The sequence below is a fragment of the Fukomys damarensis genome, unplaced genomic scaffold, assembly GCF_012274545.1.
Source record: "Fukomys damarensis isolate Sample0158 unplaced genomic scaffold, DMR_v1.0_HiC HiC_scaffold_16, whole genome shotgun sequence".
Lineage (NCBI taxonomy): Eukaryota > Metazoa > Chordata > Mammalia > Rodentia > Bathyergidae > Fukomys > Fukomys damarensis.
The window spans coordinates 22,352,278-22,375,276 of NW_022900928.1; the positions used below are offsets into that span (position 1 = coordinate 22,352,278).

Below are 22,999 nucleotides of genomic sequence, written 5' to 3' on the forward strand. Positions count from 1 at the left end.
TTAACTTTGAGGACCTACAGAGAAGGTTGGATGTGTTGGCAGCATATATTTTCCCAAGACCCTCCTCAAAGCCCCCATGACCTCTTTATTCCTCAGGCTATAAATCAGCGGGTTCAGGGCTGGGGTGACAATTGTGTAGAATGCAGAAATGATATTTTCCTGTTTGGGATTGTGGAAGGAACTGGGTAGGACATACATGAGTGTAGCAGCCCCATAATACATGCCAACCACAATCAAGTGGGAGGAGCAGGTGACAAATGCTTTCTTCCTCCCCTCCTTTGAGGGCATGTGGAGCACAGTGAATAGAATTAGTGTGTAGGAGGCAACAATAGCAACAAGAGGGGGAATCAGGAAGGTCACACCCATCACATAAACCATGAGCTCATATCTGGAGGTGTCTGCACAGGCCAGCTTCAGCAAGGGTAAAATCTCACAGAACAGGTGTTTGATCTTCCGGGCTTTGCAGAAGGGATAGTGCATGGTATATACAGTATATCACAGAGCACTGAGGAATGCCAGGATCCAGGACGAGGCCACCATGAACCAGCAGACTCTAGATCTCATGAAGATCATGTAGTTCAGAGGATGACAGATGGCCACATACCTGTCATAAGCCATGAAGGCCAGTAGGAGGTCCTCCGCACCACCCAGTGTCAGTGCCAGGAACATCTGAAGGGCACAGCCTCCAAAGGAGATGGTGTTCACTCTATACAGAAAATCCATGAGGGCCTTGGGAGTGACAACTGATACGAACAGGAGGTCCATGAGAGAGAGCTGGCCGAGCAGGAGGTACATGGGGATGTGGAGCCGGGCATCCATTGTGATGACCAGGAGCAGCAGGCCATTGCTGACCAGGGCCAACACATACAGGACTGTGATTGAGGCACAGAGCATTTCAGGAGACCCACTGTCCTTCAGGATCCCCACCAAGATGAAGCCACTTCCTGAGGTGGAGTTCCAGAGCTCCATTCTGTATGTTTTTGTTTGTTTATTTGTTTCCTAGAACCAGGCAGATTTTCTGTAAGTGTTGCTGAGATGAGCCCTAATTTTGTAGCATCAGAAACTCCTTAGAGCACCCATTATTAAATCCATGAGAGGATATATTTTCCATTAGTGATTGACTTTGTCTCTTGAATTCTGAATTTCTGATTCTTAATTTACCTAAGTAAAAAATTCAACAGGGATAATAACTAAACATTAAGAGATCACTACTTGAAAATATCACTCAGGACACTAAATCTGAACAAGTATTTTTCCAGAAAGGTTTAAACCATCTCTCTACTAAGATTAAGAAGCATTCTTACATAATTGTCCTTATTTAATTGCAGCTAGAGTACAATGCTTGAATGATATTTTAAATATTCAGGTAGGTGTTGCGTAGACCTGTTTTGAATAGGAAATTCCAAACTGGCTCGGGAATATGAATTACACAAAGCAATTCCACTTCTTTTTCCAGTTATCCTAAGTCTACTTTATTTGTAGCATCCAAGGCTAGTCCCAAGCCTGATTAGAAGCACTCAAGTCTGTCCACCTTACATCTCTTGGCCATTGCATCTCTACATTCTCCATAAATAAGAGAAAGAAAGATTCTGGAGAGTCTGAAATGACAGATTGTTGTGTTTTGTTTTTAGAACTAAATTTTTAAGATTGTAAACTCATTTTTCAACAGACTATGATATATTGTGATCCTGAAAAGTCTCAGAAATATAATAGAAAAAGCCCTGCACAAGATGAAAGTGTTTGTTCGGGCAAAATGATGAAAAGCAACAAAAAACACCTCTGATATATTGTAATCAGGACAAATAATCCTGTGGTTTCTGCCTTTAACCTAGATGTTTACTCTTCCTTCTGGAATTTCAGAGCATTTGTGCTGAAAGGACTAGAGGGATTGGAAGGAAGAGTTCTGTTTTTAGAAAGCTCCTGATGGTACATGGTACCCACTCCCAAGGAGAAACCAACAGAGGCAAGGGCCTGAGATAGGCAGCATGGAACAGGACAGATAAAGTGAACTCAGAGCATGCAGTTAAATATTTGAAAATGAAATACTCTTCTATAAATAATTTATCCACATAATGCCACATAGCTTGTAACATTTCATTAGTTTCCATGGGCCTCTTAGGAGTTCATTAGTCCTTACCAGCTAAAAGGTATGAGAAAATGCTACAAGTATAACATAACTTCTTGCTTCTATGGCACTTTGGGAACATTCATAATCTGATAGGTACAAAAACACATTGCCAGAGGCTAGCACAATACACAGGGTTTAAAGACAGGTATTGAGATTCCTGTCAGGAAGCAGATACTCAAGTCTGGACTACCCTATAGACTATGTTTCAGTCCTAAGTGGTTCATTCTTCAGTTCAAAGTTGTTTTAAAAATATAGAAATTGAAAAGGGCAGTGAAACCTAAACTACTAGAGAAGTTGGCAGACAGGTTAGAGGATGTTCTTAAGGTTGACTTTGGACTTTATTTTTTGACTCATCATGCCTAGAGACTATGCATTTCCCTGAAAGATAAACAAAGACCTTACCTTAGGTGGTCAGAATTACAGCTGGCCAACCAAAAAGACTCCTCTCATTTGAGGGTTCTTTGAAGGTTAAGGACAATCGATGAAAAATCTGGAGGGCAGATGTTTTCTTCCTCTGTGTTCAGCTGGTGTAAATTTTTCTAAATAGCTTTAGTGTCTCACAGGGTCAACTAAGCTGCTATCAGTATTCTTTTCCTTCCATTAATGTTCAGATCTTCTCTGGAGATAGCAGTGCACACAGACAGCAGAGGCAGTCTTTGGGTAGTTTACGATGGAGGAAGAAGAAAGCTTTAATATTCTGTCACCTGAGAAGAATTAGTAGAAACTGCTTCCCTCATAGGATCCCAAGGAGGGAAGCCCTATAACCCTATGATAATTATCAGACTGAGTTCTTGGGTCCAGATGCCACTCTCTCCTTTATTCTCACCAGCATATGAGGCTGAAAGTGAAAGCCATGAGATTCTGGAGGAAGTAGATATTGGAAGAGCTGCCCAAAGGAGGCACTGGTGTTTGGCCACACTCTCCCTGGGGCAAGCTCTTTGTCCCACAGGAGGATGCTTGGACTTCTGATCCATGAGTACCTCTGTACTTGATCCTACACCTATCTTCAGAGGGACTTACCCTGTCAACTAAAATGCTCCCCTGCTCTTCTGCTTCCCTGCTCCCCTGGAAATATAGGTCCAAGAGATAGGTTGCTAATGAATCCTCCTGGGCATGTTTCCTGGGCTGATATTCTGGTGCTCCTCTCTCGCTAAATGAGCTCTGTGGGGCCATAGGCTTATATTCAACTCTGAAATAGAAGCTGATGGTGGCCCATTTCTAAATTGGTTACTGAGAGCCAGACATGGTGTTGAACTGCTGTAATCTCAGTATTAGGGAGGCTGAGGCAAGAGGACCACCACCAGTTGGAGGCCAGCCTGGACTACACAGTGAGTTCAAGGCCAGCCTGATCACCACAGTCAGACCCTGTCTCACCCTGAACTCTGCAAAAGAGAATTGATTGCTGAGTGGACCAGGAAGCAAAGGCTCCCATGTGTGTATTTCCTGTGCAACCTCTCGCTTTGCTGTGCAGCTGTGTGGGCACATGCCTTGGTGCTGCTGTTGTCTGCCACCACTAATGCTTGAAGAGGGAGTTCAGTTCTTTACGTATTGAGCAGAAAATTAAAAAGAAATCCATAAAGCCAGGTGTGGTGGTGCATGCCTGTAATCCCAGCACTTGGGAGGCTGAGACAGGAGCATCGCTGTGAGTTCTAGACCAGCCTGGGCTACATAGTGAATTCCAGGTCAGTCTCAACTACATAGTGAGACCCTGTGTCAAAAAAAAATCCATAAGTGAAGTTGTTGAATGTAAATATTAAGTAAAACATTCAAAATTCTTCCAGAGACAGACAGATTAACCACTAAGTAAATATCCCTTGGTGGCAGTGGAGTAAGAATGTCAGAAATAGGACAAGGGAACAATATCCTCATGGTTCATAAGAAATATTCAAAATATTTTCCATGAAAAAGTTGAGCTCATACAAGGGGAGTGGTAATCAAAGGGGATGGGATGATTGTGCAGATATCAGTCACAGGATTCATAATTCCAGTTAGAAGGGAGGAATAGCTTCAAAACATGCATTGTATAATGCACTAACTACAATTAATATTTATGAACTGTATTCTTGAGAAGTGCTTAGAGAGTAGATTTTAATGTTCTCACCACACAAAAATCATAAATATGTGAGGCAATGCCAGTGTTCATGAGCTCTATTCAGCCATTCTACAATCAACGCAGCATGAATAAAACAACAAATATATATGAATTTATTTTTAATTTTAAAATATTCAGAAAATTAGTATAAAAATAGTAGACACTGATACCTTCTAATTCCTTCATTTTATTTTCCATAGGGTATACCTTTGTTCACATTTATGCATTCCCCTGTTGGTAGGCATAAGGGCTGTTCCTGGTTTCTGCTCTAAAGTGAAGAGTGCATATTTTATACAAGTAAAATCTCCTGTTGCACTATGCACTTTAAATATCTCCCAAATGTACACATGTTGCAGGTGTTGCTTCTGGGGAGGTGTTATTGGGATATGATAGGAACATTTAATAGTTGGAGCCCAGTGGGTGGTTCTTTGATTTTGGGGAGAGTGTCTTTAAAGAGGATTGTGGGGCCCTGGCTTCTTCTCTTCTTTTGCTTCCTGGCCATGAACAGTTTTTTTTCTCTGTCACATCCCTCCTGTCGTTGCTATCTAGCAGGATCCCCTCAATCTTGAACTACATCCTCTAAACCAACACTTTTCTCTTTCTAAATTAATTACTTAGCTATTTCATTAAATTGATAGAAACCTAATACATATCCTTTTGGGCATGTTCTTTTTATAATAAAAATTTTATGAGCAAAACCTAGATCCCACAGGAAATATCACAAAGAATTTCATCTCATTAAAATGCTTTTGCACAACAAAAGATATAATCAACAGAGTGAAGAGAAACCCACTGTGTGGGAAAAAAATTTGCCAGCTGTCCCTCAAAGAACTGATATCTGAAATACATAGAGTTCAAAATAATCAGACCCCTTCCAAATTTAAAGACCAAATCCAAAAATAGACATCTGAAATGAATAGATACTTCTCAGATGAAGAAGTACAAATGGCAAATAAATATATGAAAAAAATGTTCAACATCACTAGCATTCAAGAGATGCAAATTAAAACAATTTTGAAATTCTATCTTACTGCAGACAGAATGGTTGTTATAAAAAAAAATCAATGCTGGATGGGACTACGGGGAAAAAGAAATCCTTCTCCACTGTTGGTGGGAGTGACTATAGTCCCAGTGTGTAACCACTGTAGAAATCAGTGTGGAGATTCTTGGAAAAGCTAAAACTAGAATTTGACCTAGCTATTCCCTTTCTTGGTGTCATCCCAACAGAATCAAAAGCATCATACCTCAGCAATGTATGCATTCCCATGTTTATAGTGGAACAGTGTGTCAAAGTTAAATCTTGCAAACATCCCAAATACCTAAGAACTGATGAGCGGATAAAGATGTGAGTTTTTTTTTTATACAGTGGAGTACTACTCAGCCATAAAGAATGAGAAACTAGGGACATTACTAGGTAAATGGACGCACCTTGAGACTCTACTCTTAAGTGAAATAAATTGGACACACATGAATAAACATTGCATTATTTCTCTAGTGTGGGAAAATGAAAGCAGAAATAAGGACTAAAATGTATAATTGATATTATAAAATGGGAAGAAAATGTTGAAATGGGTAGAGAAACTAGGGAGGAGGAAGAAGGAAAGGAAGGGAAAAGAAAGAAGGATAAAATGGCTATGAATTTTTTGTAAATAAAGAGAGGAAGAGGGGTTGAAGAGAAAAAATAATCAAGATATATCATGTGCAGGTACAAATTCTCTGTAATGAATATGATCATTATCTATATCTAAAATGTACCAATAAGATTAACTAAATTTTTAAAAATTAAATAAAAAGATATTTTCTCTTGTACTTATATAATAATTTTACTGTATATATCTTTTTCTAATCAAGAAAATAATACTTTATTTTTAAGTTTCTTAATGTTGAAGGTAAAACATATGAAGTTTCCAGCCCCAGATTTTTTAGGATTTACTAATGAGATGAGTGAATAAAGGGAGACCAGACCGAGGCATGGGAGCATAAAGCAAAAACCAGGTGTCATTGACTAAAGCCTGAACTAAGAGGGGACAGTTGAGGCTGGTGCTGTGATATCATCCCAGAACTCACAGCATCTGAGGCCTTGGGGAAAGGAACACTCAGGCACATATACAAGTACACACGTGCGTGAGCAGCTAGAAATAAGAAATAAAGAATCGGAAATGCATAGAAATGTCCAATAAATCAGTGCAGGAATGAGGTTAAGCACTGCCAGGTTAAGCACTAATTAATGAGGTTAAGCACTGCCAGCAGGTAATAGCCCAGGTCAGCGGGACTATTGTGTGTGGGGTGCTCACCACTGTTCCTCACCATCAATGAATTAAAGGAGTGAAGTTTAAAAAGGGAAAAAAAAACCACTTTGTAAGAATGAAAAATCAGAAAACAAAAATCTACGCTGTGAGAAGTGGGCAGGGGCCCGGAACATGATACCCATGGGCTTTTGTCCTCGGCCCAAGTGATAGGGTCCCTTCCCCTCAGAGCTTGTCACGACTTGATTGGCTATCTTTGGACGGGTTTCAGACCCTGAGACCCTAACTTGGGCACCGTCACCTAAGTGGACGTTCCTTCCTGAACTTTGTCAGATTTTCTTTCCCCTGCGTGTCCTTCTCGGGGCCTTATCTCTGGAATGCAAGGGTTGGTTAGGAGAGACTTTTCATACAAGATCCAGTTACTGATTAAGTAAAGGGATGTATTCGTATCTAATGCAGTAATATAGTGACCACAGAGTGAGAAATATATATATCTGTGTGAGTGCACAGTTGTGAATATATATTTAATACACTAAATGGGAGTTTTCTGCTAAGTAGACCCCCCTCCCTTTCCTCTCCTTTGCATTTTACTGGAGAGAGTGGCTACTTAGGGCACCTGGCAGAATTCCTTGGGCACTCTGCTTGTCATCTCTCCTACTTAACCTTTTAATTGCTCCCTACAGCAGAGTTTTAACTCTTTCTAGACAGGAATAGGCAGACAGTTTGATGAGGCCCTTATTTTGTCCTTTCCATGCTTACAAATACTTTTCTCCTACACCAAACAGAGGAAGATGGAGAATGACAGCTCGTACAGAAGTCACAACGGGTTAGGATTTGGACAGCAGGCTGCACAGAGACCATCTCCGGGGTCAGCTACAGATAGCATCAATGTAGGCAGCACAGCCTCAGCAAGACCCTATGGGTAAGAGCAAGTCTAGGCTTCGGAGCCCATTTACTGGGAGACGTTTGCAGAAATGGCTAGTGCGGAGGCATGCCCTGGAGGATTCATTAAAATTCACTTTCCTGGAGCAGCATTTTCAGAGGAGGTCATATCACATGAGGAGATGAGACTATGAAATGTCCCCCAGGACAAGGCCAGGTCCCTCTATTGCTCAAGGGACAATGGGGTGAGGCCCTGGTGATTCTTTTTTGAGTTGCTCCCCCAATACCTCTTTCCCCAAAGTCTTGCTGTGTTCGTCTTTATCATGGACCCCAGAAAGAGAGGAATTGAGAAAATCTGAGTACACTGATCCCAAAACTGAGGCAGAATCACTCGATAGCTATGAAGCACATCTTCATAGGGAGAGTGGATGACAGACCTTCTGAAGAGCCAGCATCTTGCTTTCTCAGGATCCTGTCCTAGGTTCACTCAGCTAGTTTCTTTCGCCAGCATGAACTGGCGATATCAGTGACTGGAGGAGCCCTTCACCTCTGATCCCAGCCACAGCCATAGACCCACCTACATCCTATCCTGCCAGAATAAGCACTTCCCCTTGCTTCAGGGTCCTGGGTCTTTTCATCCCTGAAATGAATCCCAGGGCAGTTGGTGTGGTCTGGCAACACAACTATTGATCTTCTGAGGTAAGTCTTGACAAAAGGGATCAAGACGGTACACTGCTCTCCTTCTTGGATCCTATAATTCTTGGGCTTTGTTGCTCACTCACTCCTCTCTACAGTCTAGGTGTCTAGCACATGTATCAATCTCGTACATACAGGGATACTTGTAGTCATTCTATGCTACTGGCTAGACCTGAATTTGTAGAATTCCTGATTTTGGTTTCCCAGAAAGACTCAATACCTTTGTATACCTACATTTTCCTCGACTTCAGTAGTCTGATGCGGTTAACTGGGTGTGATGACACATGTGCCTATAATCCCAGCTCTCAGCAGTTGAGGCAGGAGGATCACCTTGAGCTCAAGGCCAGCCTGGGCTACATAGTGAGTTCAAGGACAACCTGAACTACACTGTGGGACTCTGTCTCAAAAACAAAAGTCTCATGTGGGCCCAGTAATATAGTACCTCGGAAGAGGACTACGTAATATTGTTTAAAGTTATTCTTCTCTGCATGCCTGCTTAACACGAAAAGTGCCACAAAAGTCCAATGTAAGTGAAGAAAAAATTTTAAATACACTAAGCAAGGACATAGAGAAAACAAAGATATGCTTATAACATTTTAGCTTTATTGTCGTAATTATCTACAATTTCCCACGAAGTGTAACAGTGCTCCTCTATTAATTTCAACATATTCTGACTGTTTTTACTTCAAGTTAAGGTTTCCAGTCACCACCAGCTGGTTTCATTTGTTCTGGCATGTTTTTCTCTGGTAGTTCTCTGCAGCAGACTCTGGAGGGAAGGAAACAACAAACGAAAAGGAGGGAAAGCAAAATTCTTAAATCAGAGGCAAGTGACACATAGCCAGGATGCAGAGTCCTAGTTATACAACTTTACCCAAGCCCTGCTTTTTAAAAAATTCTCTTTGCAATCTTATTTAAATTTAGGTGCAGACCAATGAATGAATATTCCCAGCTTATTCTTTTCCTCTCTTTATTTCTCTATCCATTCATGTTTTTAGCCAATAAAAAAGAGTATTTCAAGTCTAATATTTTGATAAACAGAACTCAGAATTGTTTTTTAATATATTGTTGGTTGTGGATAGGCAAAGAAGGAGTTCAGTCACTGTTTCTCAGGTGAGAATTACACTTTGGATTTTGTAAAGTAAGGATCTGATTCTCCATAAAATAATATGACATCATTTTAAAGAAGGCATTTCTCTGGATGGCTCCTTCACTGTGGCAAAGTGCAGGGAAGACATCACTGTGTAGTTTTTCAGGGTCCTGAAATTTATGATGCTGTTCCTTTAAAGAAGGCATTTCTCTGGATGGCTCCTTCACTGTGGCAAAGTGCAGGGAAGACATCACTGTATAGTTTTTCAGGGTCCTGAAATTTATGATTCTCTCTTTTTTTATGCTCTAACCCATTTTGACTCAGAAAGTTACTGTTCATCCTCAGCCTATAGCTTACGTGACACTTCCTCTGAGAGGTCACTCTATATGGTCACATAGAATGTCATATTTTCCTTGATGCATTCACCATCACCATTGGATGATGTGTTTGTATGATCAATTTTTCACATCTATGCCATCACCCAAGTATCAGAATGGTGCCTAATGTGGTATAGGTTCCTAGTTAATATTTACTGGGTGGGGGCAACCCACTTTCCAGTCCCCTTTCTGTCTGTCTTAGACAGAAGCTGTCTTTCTCTCAATACATTTTTCCTACTCTTAAAAAAATATTTACTGAGTGAATGAAAGGAAATATATCATATGTGGCTTTCAATGTAAGACTTTTATGATTCTACTTCTTGGAAGTCCCAGCTCTCAGATAACCTGGGTTGAAAAATAAATAAAAGATAGGAGAAATAGGCATATATAATACAAAGGAAAGTTAAAGAACTTGGCGACAAATTATTTTCTCTCTCAACACCCACTAAGTTTTCCATTCAACTATGAAAAAACTGCCTTCCAGCTAAGAGGGGGCTGTGACATACGCCCCACATGCTCCATGTCCTTTCCTTCTCAACATCTTTCCCTAGTAGTCTCCAATGTATTCCAGGGTCAACAGATCGGCATCCTTCCTCATACTGCTAAGAGTTTTGAACTACAGAAATCTTTTATTTTCATAGTCAAAATGCTGCCATGAATCCCAGGTAATGTAATGGCTTTGGGCCTTTTTAAAAATGTATCCTTTGTGTTACCCATTTTTTATTTATCCTAAGCACAATAACTGCCATACATCCACAAATTCAATCTTATTTTTTCTTTTTCTTGCTTCTTCCTGAATACCTTCAAATATGCAAACTGTTTTTGTTAGGTTTTTACTGATGAACCTTGAGCTCTATGTCAGGCCAACCATTGACTCAGTCCAGAAATCTTCCTATCTCCAGACTAGCAGTCCACACATCAAGAAGGTGAGGACAGTTGAATTACACAAGAGATCAAGTAGTCCAAGAATCCAGAGATTCCTCAGTTGAGGTAGGTATAAAAGAAGATGGCAAAGATATTTTTATAAATAAAAACCTTAAAAATTAAACTGTTATTCAAAGTAAATTTGGAGAAGAAAACATACATATTAAACAAATGCCTAATGCATCTGTTCATAATGAAGGCAGAAATATTTTCCCAAATTTACAAAGATGTATATGGGACTTATTTTCATGAATAATTTGTGTAAAATAAATTCTTAATAATTAGGAGTGCTCAAGATGCCTGCTTCCCATTTATCTGATGGTTCACCATGATTTAGTTAAAAAACAAAAAGACAAATTTACCACCCAGAGGGGAAATTTGACTGAGAAAGAAAAAAAATTGTGAAATGGGGAGAAAAGGGCTAAAGGAAATAAAGTGTTTGTAAATGGGGAGGGCAGGAGGGGTGAAGGGAGGGAAGGGACAAGGGGAAAAAATGAGAACCAAGACCTGTCATGTAGAGGTACAAGATCCCAGTGATGAATGTAACTGTACTGTATCCCTGAAATGTACCAATAAACTCAATGAGAAAAAAAGAAAGAAAAAGAAATACTTCATGGGATTTCTGTTGCCCATCCCACAGTGTCCTGGAACAATGCAAAGCTAGACTGAACTCCTTAGAAGAGCTTCCACTGACAAACCATCTGGTTTTAGGCAAGTAAAGAAACTCACAGAATGGAGCCCTGTAACTCCACCTTACAAAGTGGCTTCATCTTGGTGGGGATCCTGAAGGACAGTGGGTCTCCTGAAGTTCTCTGTGCCACAATCACACTCCTGTATGTGTTGGCCCTGATCAGCAATGGCCTGCTGCTCCTGGTCATCACAATGGATGCCCGGCTCCACGTCCCCATGTACCTCCTGCTCGGCCAGCTCTCTCTCATGGACCTCCTGCTCACATCAGTTGTCACTCCCAAGGCCCTCATGGATTTTCTGTATAGAGTGAACACCATCTCCTTTGGAGGCTGTGCCCTTCAGATGTTCCTGGAACTCACACTGGGTGGTGCAGAGGACCTCCTACTGGCCTTCATGGCTTATGACAGGTACGTGGCCATCTGTCATCCTCTGAACTACATGATCTTCATGAGATCTAGAGTCTGCTGGTTCATGGTGGCCTCATCCTGGATCCTAGCATCCCTGAATGCTTTAGGACACACTATATACACCATGCACTTCTCTTTCTGCATGTCCCGGGAAATCACACACATTCTCTGTGAGATTTTACCCTTGCTGAAGCTGGCCTGTGCAGATACCTCTAGATATGAACACATGGTTTATGTGACAGGTGTGACCTTCCTGATTCCCCCTCTTGTTGTCGTTGTTGCCTCCTACACACTAATTCTATTCACTGTGCTCCACATGCCCTCAAAGGAGGGGACGAAGAAAGCCCTTGTCACCTGCTCCTCCCACTTGATTGTGGTTGCCATGTATTATGGGGCTTCTACACTCATGTATGTCCTACCCAGTTCCTTCCACAATCCCAAACAGGACAATATCACCTCCACTTTCTACACAATTGTCACCCCAGCCCTGAACCCGCTGATTTATAGCCTGAGGAATAAGGAGGTACTGGGGGCTTTGAGGAGGGTCTTAGGAAAATATATGCTGCCAATACACCCCATCATTTAAGGAGGGCTTATGGCTCACCTCTCACCATTTCTTCAAGTCAGATTGCTGTAGTCATGCATTCTTTAATATATTCTGAGATATGGCACACACTTTTTAAAATTATCCTTTATGTTTGTAGTTGATGTGTAAAGAGACCTCAAGCTGAATCCACTCAGTACATCTCAGCCTACTAAAGCCGGATAGTTAGCCCTGCTGAAGCCTTACATTAGAATGTTCTAAGGAAGAGGGAGCTTTGAATGACTTAGACTCAGTCTGTGGTAGGTGATCATCCTGATACATTACCGAGTGACGTGATAGTTAACTTTTCATTTCAATATCACATAGCAGTGGGAAACAATAGTGGTTTTGGACTGCGCAAACTCCAAGAGCCCCATTACCCTCAGGGTCTTGATGGATTCCTTTTTTTTTTCTTTCTTTTAATAGTACACGGTTGATGTCGGTGACGTTTGCACTCAACTTTGAGAGTGGGTATGTGTATATGATACAGCTTGTCCCATTATTTTTAGTCCCCTTTCCACCCACCTCTCTCCCCTGTCTCTAAATCCCCTTTCCTATTTCATTCCTGTTGGTATTGTTATTCTCAGCTCATCTTTATGACATATAATTGTTACATTCGTTGAGGTCATTAGATTACTTTACATGACGTAGTTAGTCCTACTTCCCCCTCCACCCCCTCTCTCCCTTGCTCTCCTGGACCCCACCCCATTTCCAAGAGATCCGTCCCGTGATTCTTCCTATTCTTGTATAGGGAGCCCTGAAACATTACCAGAAACCTCTGCAGTAGGCTCCATTCTCCTGCTTAGTACACAATGCAGACCTGAGGGGAAAAAACTAAAAGACAGAAGGGAGACAAAAAGCAGGGTACCAGGACAACCAAAGCTTGTGCAACTGACAGAGGTGCTAGCCAGTCCAAACACATTTTTATTTCCATTAAGTTTACTGGTCCATTTTAGGTATACAGTACAGTTACAGTCCTCGTTGGGAGCTTGTGCCTTTACATGGTGTATCCTGCTATTATTATCCCTCCATTCCACTTCCCTCCCTTCACACCTTTCACCCTTCGCTATTTACAGAGGCTTTGTTTCCATGTTTCCCTTTTCTCATATTTTTTCTTTTCCCTTCTTTGCTTTCCCCTACCCTTCCCACTTCCTCTACACCTTTAGACCTTTTATTCCGACTTCACATTATCAATTATACAATTTGAACCTTCTTTGTTCTTTTAGTTTTTCACACCAGAGAAACTATTCAGTATTTGCACATGTGTGTCCTATTTATTTCACTATGTCCTCAATGTGCATCCATTTAGCTATAAATGTCTCTAGTTTCTCATTTTTTATGGCTGAGTAGTGCTTCATTTTACAGAAAAACCACATCTTCTTTGTCCAGTCTCCAGCTGATGGGCAACTGGGCTGTTTCCAAGTTTTAACTATTACAAACTGTGCCGCTATAAACATGGGTGTGCATATATCACTGTGGTATGATTATTTTAAATATTTTTGGAAAGATACCCAGCAGAGGGATACCTGGGTCAAATAAAACCTCTAATCCTAGTTTTTGGAGGTATCTCCATAATGATTTCCTCAGTGGTTATGTCGCTCTGCATTCCTACCAACAGTGGAGAAGGGTTCCTTTCTTCCAGCAGCTCTGAGAGAATTTTTATTGGTTAATTTCATGAGAGCAGCCATTCTTTCTGGTGTGAGGTGGACTCTCAGTGCTGTTCTCATCCCCTTCTCTTGAATGAGCAGTGATGTTGAATATTTCTTCACGTATTTATTTGCTGCCTTCACTTGTTTGCTGAGAAGTGCCTGTTCATTTCACATGCCCATTTTTGAACCAGGTCTTTATATTTGGGGGTTCTGATTTTTTTAGCTTTTCATATATTCTAAATAGTAGACCTTTGTCTGAGGAGCAGCTGGTAGAAATTTTTTCCCACATTATAGGTCATCTCTTAGCTCTGTTGCTGGTTTCTCTTGCACTACAGAAGCTTTTTTTTTTCATTTTATTGAGTTTATTGGTACATTTTAGGTATACAGTACAGTTACATTCATCATTGGGATCTTGTCCCTTTACATGACAGTTCTTGGTTCTCATTTTCCCCCTTGTCCCTGCCCTCCCTTTACCCGCTCCTCCCTTCCCCATTTACAAACACTTTATTTCCTATTTTTCATTTTCCCATATTTTTTTCTTTTCCCTTACTCCCTTTCCCCTACCCTTTCCACTTTCCCTATACCTTTGGTGCTTTTCTTCCTATTTCACATTGTTAATTATCTCATTAGGATCTGGTGTACTATTTAGTTTTTTATACCAGAAAAACTATTTGGTATTTACACATGTGTGACTTACTTATTTCACTTAGGAGTACATCCTCAGTATGTATCCATTTTCCTATGAATGAATCTCATTTCTCATTCTTTATGGCTGAGTAATATTCCATTTTATAGAAAAACCACATCTTCTTTATCCAGTTTCCAACAGATGGGCAAATGGGCTGTTTCCAAGTTTTAGCTATTACAAACTGTGCTGCTATAAACATAGGTGCACATATATCTCTGTGATATGATTCTTTTAATTCTTTTGGAAAGATACCCATACCCAGCAGAGGTATTGCTGGGTCAAATGGAAGCTCTAGTCCCAGCTCTTTGAGGTATCTCTATACTGATTTCCATAGTAGTTGCACCAGTGCAGAAGCTTTTTAATAAGATGACATCCCAGTGGTTGATTCTTTGTGCTAGTTCCTGTGCTATTGACCAGTTGTTCATAGTCTTTTCCTATGCAAATGCCTTTAAGAGTTCTACTTAACTTATTGCCAGCAAGTTTAGTGTTTCTATTTCAATATTTAGATCTCTAATCCACTTAGATTTTAGTTAATTGCATGGTGGAAGATAGGAGTCTACTTTTAATCTTGGCATGTTGAAATCCAGTTTTTTCTAAACCATTTATTAAAGAGGCTATTTTTCCTCCAGTGAAGATGGTTGGCTCCTTTGTCAAAGATGAGGTAGTGGGGTATGTCTGGATTTTTTCTGCATTTTCTAATCTATTCCACTGATGTTTGTGGCTGTTTCTTTGCAGTGCCATGCTGTTTTTACCACAGTGCCTTTGTAGTATAGTTTTAAGTTGAGGAATATGATACCCACTGCCATGACTCTGTTGCCTAGAATTGCTTTGCTATTCTAGTTCTCTTCTGGTTCCAAATGAATTTTTGGATTGTTTTCTCTAGTTCTGTGAAATATACTGTTGGGATTTCAATAGGGATTGCATTGAATCTATATAGCAGTTTTGGAAATATGGTGATTTTCACTATATTGATTTTTCCTTCCCAGGAGCAAGGAATGTCTTTCATTTTCATTTTCTTTTTTTAATTAATTTTATTGGTACATTTAAGGTATACAGTGATATTTACCATTGGAAATTTGCACCTTTACACAATCCATCATGGTTCTTATTTTTTCCCTATTCCTCTGCCCTCCCTTCAACCCCTCCACCCTTCCCTGTCTACAAAGACTTTGTTTCCATTTTTTCTTTTTCTCATGTTAATTCCATTCCTTTCTTTTCCCCACCCCTTTACTTCTCCTTTGCACCCTCTCTTCCTATTTCACATTATCTATTAAAGCTTTTATTCCTTATTTACACTTTCAGTTTCTCACACTAGAGAAACCGTTCAGTATTTACACATATGTGTTCTATTCACTTCACTTAAGAGTATCACCTCAAGGTGCATCCATTTAGCTATAAATGTCTCTAGTATCTCATTCTTTAGGGCTGAGTAGTACTCCATTTTATTTTTTAAAAAAACATACATTTTCTTTTTCCAGTCTTTTGTTGATGGGCAACTGGGCTGCTTCCAATTTTAGCTATCATGAATTGTGCTGCTATGAACATGGGTGTATATATATCACTGTGGTATGATTCCTTTAATTCTTTGGGGAACATACCCAAAGAGCCAAGCACCTTTATTATTAGTAATCAATTGAGGTAAAAATGAGCTATGTGCAAAGATAGTACTTAGTGTAAAGATGCTCTGTCCTTGCAGTTTTTATGGAAATTAATGTAAGCAAGGCATTTGAAGAGCAAGATAAAAGTATTCTTGAATTAGAAATAGAATAGACAAAATATGTGGTTGCAACTAAAACGTTGTCCTTCTACTAAGAAGGTTGTAGTTGTGGGAAGAGAATTTGGGTGCAAGTTACTCTGATCTTGGCATGTCAGCTCTGGCCAGACTCACTTCTATAAACAAGCAAATGATGAGGTTAACTCTTCACAGCCTGCTTTGGGCAAAATCAATATTGCAGTCCCCTGTGTTCATCTTTTATTATTCTCTTTCTTTGTATTTTGCCTTACTCAAGTTAGAGGTACCATGTGTTATCTAAGCTAATGGGACTGATTTATCTCACTCAATATTATATTTTCCAGATGCATCCATTTTCCTACAGATTGATAGCTTTTTATATCACTGAGAAATAATTCATAGAATATACACTACACCTCCTATTTATTAAAAAGATAATTACTAAGGAACAGCAATAGAAATGTGCCTATATCTGCATCTAGTTCTAAGAGAAAAATCACATTTACTCCATAAATATAAATACCTACATTGAGATCATAGAAGGGTCTAAAGAAAGGGATCTGAAGGATATACTCCTAAATGAAATAAATAAGTCACACGTGTGTAAATACCAAATAGTTTCTCTGGTGTGAACAAACTATAATAGTACATAACATCCTAATGAGATAATTGACAATGTGAAATAGGAAGAAAGGGCTAAAGGTGTAGGAAAGTGGGAAGGGGAGGAAAAAGGTAATAAGGGAAATAAAAAATAGGAGAAAATGAAAAAAATGGAAATAAAATGTTTGTAAATGGGGAGGGGAGGAAGGAGGGAAGGGAGGGCAGGGACAAGGGGAAAAAATGAGAACCAAGACCTGTCATGTAAAGGTACAAGATCCCAATGATGAATGTAACTGTACTGTATACCTAACAAGTAACAATAAACTCAATGAGAAAAAAAAAAGAAAGGGAGCTGGGTATTTCTAGTTGGAAATATTCACAGAGGCATTTTTAAATAGGGTATTTTTAATGCCCAAATTTAAAATTAAATTTAAAAATGAATGAAATAGGGCCAAGGATTTAGCTCTGTGGTTCTGCCACCTGCCTCACAAGTGCAAGGATGCAAGTTTGAGCGCCCAGTACCAAAATAATAATAATAATAATGAAGAAGAAGAAGGAGAAGGAGAAGGAGAAAAAGAAGAATAAAATAAAAATGAATGACACAGAATTTAAAGTATTTAAAGAATTTAAATTTAAACAGAGGCATTACAATAACAAGAAAAAATTGTGTGCATTATTTAAATTGTTTAAAAGTGTAACCTTACAGATACACAGATGTGTTTTGAACCTCAAAACAATTGTCAAGGAGACCATATTGGGAGGTTAAAATATGTTTAAGTCTGTCCACAAAAAATGAAATATAAAAAATGTAATTCACTGTGTAAGATAAATATGTTTTACTGCACCATAAATTGGTGTGGGAAGATTAATTTTAAAAAATAGGAACTTAAATTTGTTGAATGCAGAAAGTTGTCTTATGTAGATGTAATCATTATTGAGAAAAATGCTTTGTGAGAACTCAGAAATTCTTTTTTTTTAAATTTTCTTTAACAAACTTAAATTGGGCCGGGGATTTAGCTCAGTGGTTCTGCCACCTGCCTTGCAAGAACAAGGTTCCGAGTTTGATCCCTGATACCAAAAACCAACAAACAAACAAACAAACAAAACTTAAGCTGCTTGATTAATCAAGCTGCTTGTAACATATGTGTTAAATCTAATTGAAACAAATTCTTATAAAAACTGAGAAAATTCAAAATTTATGATGCAAAAAGTCATATAAAGTTTTGTTCCTCTTTTGTTCTGCATATCTATATTTTGCTAAAGTTAAATGTAAATGATTATTACACACCTTTTGCCATTTTCAAATTGGTGAATCTTCTTCCATAGTATGTGGGTATATTTAGATTATTGACAGAGATGGAGCAGACCAGAGTCCCAAGTTTAAACCCCTCTGTAACTTTGGACACTAAATTAAACTTTGTAACTTACTTTGTTCACCTTAATAGTTGTATTTATGGGTTTGATACTGTGGTGTTATTGTATATATTGAATAAAAAACAAATGTCAGAAATGAAGAACACACCTTGTTAATTTCTACTTAATATCTCTTGGCTACTATATGGATGAATAATAAAGAGTCTTCAAAAACACTTAATTTTTTTTCTACTTAGGGAAGGCAAGGGTATAGGGAAAAAATGAGAACCAAGACTTGTCATGTAAAAGGTACAAGATCCCAATGATGAATGTAACTGTACTGTATACCTAAAAAGTACCAATAAACTCAATGAGGAAAAAAAGAAAAGAAACATTTAATTATTTTTATTGATAAAAATTGTATCTTTTTATGGTATACAATATGGTATTTATAATATGAAGATTAACATGGCATTTTTAATACTACACAGTATTTTTTAAATTTTTTTATTTGTTTATTTATTGATTTTTTTTTGACACAGAGTCTCACTATGTAGTTGAGACTGACCTGGAACTGACTATGCAGCCCAGGCTGGTCTCAAACTCACAGCGATCCTCCTGCCTCAGCCTCCTGAGTGCTGGGATTACAGGCATGTGCCACCACACTCAGCTCCTCCACATAGTATTTATCACTTAACATAACGTCCTCAATTCATCTTTGCTGTGACAAAGGGCAAAATTTTCTTCATGTACAAGCCTGAAGGTTGTCCATTGTGTATATACACAAGATTTCCTTTGTTCATCTGAGTTCATAAATATACTAATGACAAATTCCTTTATAATTGAATAATTTTTTCAACATTAATTCAACAGTACCTATTGAAATTTCTAAAATATTAAAATAGAATTTGGGACTCACAAGTAAAAAAAAATAAGGGGGATAATTTAGTAGCTTATTTAAAATTTTAATCTCTTATTGGTTCTATAAATGATATCATTTTATTTCCAACAAGGTCATTAGAACATGCTAAAAAGTAAATAAGATAACCAAGGCACATGTCTCTTCTTCTTTAACAACATTCAACTTTTAGTCCTCAGGATTCTCTTCTGCAATTCTGCATTTTTTTCCTCATTGAGTTTATTGGTACATTTTAGGTATAGAGTACTGTTACATTCATCATTGTGATCTTGTACCTTTGCATGACAGGTCTTGGTTCTTATTTTTTCCTCTTGTCCCTGCCCTCAAATACAAACACTTTATTTCCATTTTTTCATTTTCTCATATTTTTTTCTTTTTCCTTATTCCCTTTCCCCTACCCTTCCCACTTTCCCTACATCTTTAACCCTTTTCTTCCTATTTCACATTGTCAATTATCTCATTAGGATCTTATGTACTATTATAGTTTTTCACACCAGAGAAACTATTCGGTATTTACACATGTGTGACTTATTTATTTCACTTAGGAGTATATCCTCAATATGAATCCATTTTCCTATGAATGACTCTAATTTCTCATTCTTTATGGCTGAATAGTATTCCACTTTATAGAAAAACCACATCTTCTTTATCCAGTCTCTAACAGATGGGCAAATGGGCTGTTTCCAAGTTTTAGCTATTACAAACTGTGCTGCTATAAACATAGGTGTGCATATATCACTGTGATGATTCTTTCAATTCTTTGGAAAGAAAATGGGCATCTGTATTTCTGCATTTTGAATGCTCCTTACTTAGTTTTTCTTTGATGGTGTCCACCCATTTGAGATGAAAGCAAATCTTTCTTTCCTTCTTTAGTTTTCATTTTTATTAGTACATGCTTGCAGTACATAATGATTGCATTCACCTTAGGGGATTGATACACGTACATATTTCAATCCCCTTCTTTTCCTCCCCTCCCTCTACCCTTCTTTTATTTTTCAAGCATAAGATTTATCTATTTACCTTATAAGACTTTATAAAATTATCTTATATATAGATTGAAAAATAGGCTAATAGGCCAAATAATGTATAAAATATGTTAGACATTTGTATAAAGGTACACTTTTTAAATACATTGCCCACACTGGATTATAATATGTTTTTCTCTCTTTCTTTTTTTCTGTTGTGTCTTTGATTTATTTTTATTTCATTTAATATATTCATAGATGATAGACAAAATTTTTAATATAAGGAAAACCATGCACTATTTAAGCTTGTGTGTCTGAGTTACTTCACTTAACATTATGATCTCTAGGTTCATCCATTTTCCTACCAGTGACTCAAGTTTATTCTTTTTTACAGCAGAGTAGTACTCTATGTGTATAAATACATTTTTAATCTGTTCATCTTTTGATGGGCATATAGGCTATTTCCAAGATGTAGCTATTATGAACTGCACTGCTATAAGCATGTGTATGGAAACAATACCCTTCACAATAGCATCAAGAAAAATGAAATACTTAGGAATTAACCTAACCAAGGAAGTAAAAGACCTCTACAATGAAAACTATAGTGCTCTGAAAAAGGAAATTGAGGAAGATATCAGAAAATGGGAAGATATCCCATGCACTTGGATAGACAGAACCAATATAGTTAAAATGGCCATACTTCAAAAACTGTTACATTAGTGTGGGGCGTGGCGGCGTATGCCTTTAATCCCAGCACTCGGGAGGCTGAAGCAGGAGGATCGCTGTGAGTACAAGACCAGCCTGGGCTACACAGTGAGTTCCAGGTCAGTCTGAACTACATAGTGAGACTGTGTCTCAAAACAAAACAAACAAACAAAAACTGTTACATAGGTTTAACACAATCTCAATTAAAATGTCAATAACATTCCTTGCAGAACAGGAAAAAGAAATTCTGAAATAAATATGGAACCAAAAGAGAGTGGATTAACTAATGGTCAACTGAATGCCCAGCTAAACTGAGTCAGTGTAGTTCTAGGCATGGAAGACCACTAGAAGATTTCTGCCAATGGCATAAAAAGAGAACTTTGGGGAAAGATCACTGGCTGTTGATTTTCTAGAAGCTTTCTGAGGCTGGTTTTCCTGATAGAAACTCGGTTGTTCTCATTGGAGGAAGAACTTGGGTCCTCCTGTTGCTAGGAACGATTGCTATTTTCTTCAGGGGAGCTCCAGGCTTCACCTTGAGCATCACTTCCTGGCTTCAGTGCAGATCCCTCCGCCTGGTGCACAGACCCTTCACCCCACCGGCCCAGACTTCCTAGTTTCCATTGCTGGCCCTTGGGCCTTCCTGGTACAGATCCTCCATACAGATTTGTATGAGACACTGCTCTCTAGGTCTCCTTCTGGACTCATGGGAGCCATTGCTGCAGGATCCAGGCCCTTGGCTGGATTCTTTGAATATCTAGTGCATGGACAGATCTCTTGCACTCCTCTGCATTTGACTTTTTGGGTGAATATTATAAAATATAATCCTATAAATTATGTGTCCCATATTAAGTCTATCCCCTTGCAAACACTACAACAGAGACTTAAAATAGCAAAAGCAATTTTGTGGGTTTTGTTTTGTTTTGTTTTTTGTTGTTGTTTGTTTGTTTGTTTGTTTTGGTACTGGGGATTGAACTCCAGTCTTTGTGCTTGCAAGGCAGGCCACTAAACCGCTGAGCTAAATCCCTGGCCTGCAAAAGCAATTTTGGACATGAGGGGCAAGGGAAGGGGCATCACAATCCTGGATTTATACTGCAAGGCAACAGTGATTTTTAAAAAAGCATGATATTACAAAAAAAGATTCATGGATCAGTGGAACAGAATAGAAGATACAAAAACAACTCCAGATACACTCAGCTATATTATTTTTGACAACAGGCTCCAAATCCCTTCACTGAAGGAAAATAGCCTCTTTAACAAATGGTGCTGGAAAACTGGTTTTCCACCTGTCAAAGACTAAATCTAGATCCATATCTCTCACCATGTGCCAGAGACTCCTGCAGTATGTCTCTAATACCCAACTGCCCAGTATATGACACAAAACTAAGAGAGAAAGCAGGGCACCAGGATGACTAAGGTTGGTGCAACTGACAAAGTCACTGGCCAGCCCCTGACTTTATTGGCAATCAGTTGGGGTAAGGGTGATGTGTGGTTTCTATTGAAATTAATGTAAACAAGGCTCAGAAAGAACAAGACAAAGCATTCTCAAATTATGAACAGAATAGACAAAATGTATGATTGTAATTAGAATATTGTCCTTCTAGTTTGAAAGTTTTAGTTGTGGGTATGGAATTTGGGTGTGAGTTACTCTAACCTCAGCATGTAGGCTTTGGCCAGACTCACTTCTACAAACAAGCCAACTGTGGGGTTAACTCTTTACAGCCTACTTTGGTCATAATCAATATTACAATCCTCTGCAACCACATGAAAGACTGAAATCAAAATGGATAACCTATCTCAATATTAAAACAAACATTTAATCTGCTGGAAGACAAATTAGGTAAAACTTTTGAAGACATAGGTGCACGCAAAGACTTTCTGAACAAAACCTCAGTTGAACAATAAATGATACCAAGAACCAATAAATGGTATCACATCAAATTAAAAAGCTTTTCTACAGCAAAAGAAACCACTAATAGAATGAAAGACAACTTACAGAATGGGAAGGAAAAAAACTTCTGCCAGCTATTCCTCAGGCAAAGGACAAATATGTAGAATATATAAAGAACTAAAAAGTAGTCCCCTCCCAAATTTAAAGACTCAATTTAAAAATGAACATCTGAAATGATAGAAACTTCTCAGATGAGGAAACTCAAATGGCTAATAAATACATGAAAACATGTTCAACATCTCTGGCCACTCAAGAAATGCAAATTAAAATTGCACTTGAGATTCCATCTTAACTCCAGAAAGAATGGCTACCATCAAAATATCAACCA

At 38.6% G+C, this 22,999-nt stretch overlaps 2 protein-coding genes across 2 annotated transcripts; one reads left to right on the forward strand and one right to left on the reverse strand.

The window, feature by feature from the left end:
• On the reverse strand, positions 1 to 969 carry LOC104856523 (olfactory receptor 2AG1). The gene is given in 1 exon segment (XM_010615974.1): positions 1 to 969. A coding segment is annotated over 1 exon segment (969 nt).
• Positions 970 to 11,164: 10,195 nt separating this feature from the next.
• Positions 11,165 to 12,115, forward strand: LOC104856522 (olfactory receptor 2AG1). The gene has a single exon (XM_010615973.1). The coding sequence runs from the start codon at positions 11,165 to 11,167 to the stop codon at positions 12,113 to 12,115; it is 951 nt and encodes a 316-aa protein (XP_010614275.1).
• The last annotated feature ends 10,884 nt before the right edge of the window (positions 12,116 to 22,999 follow it).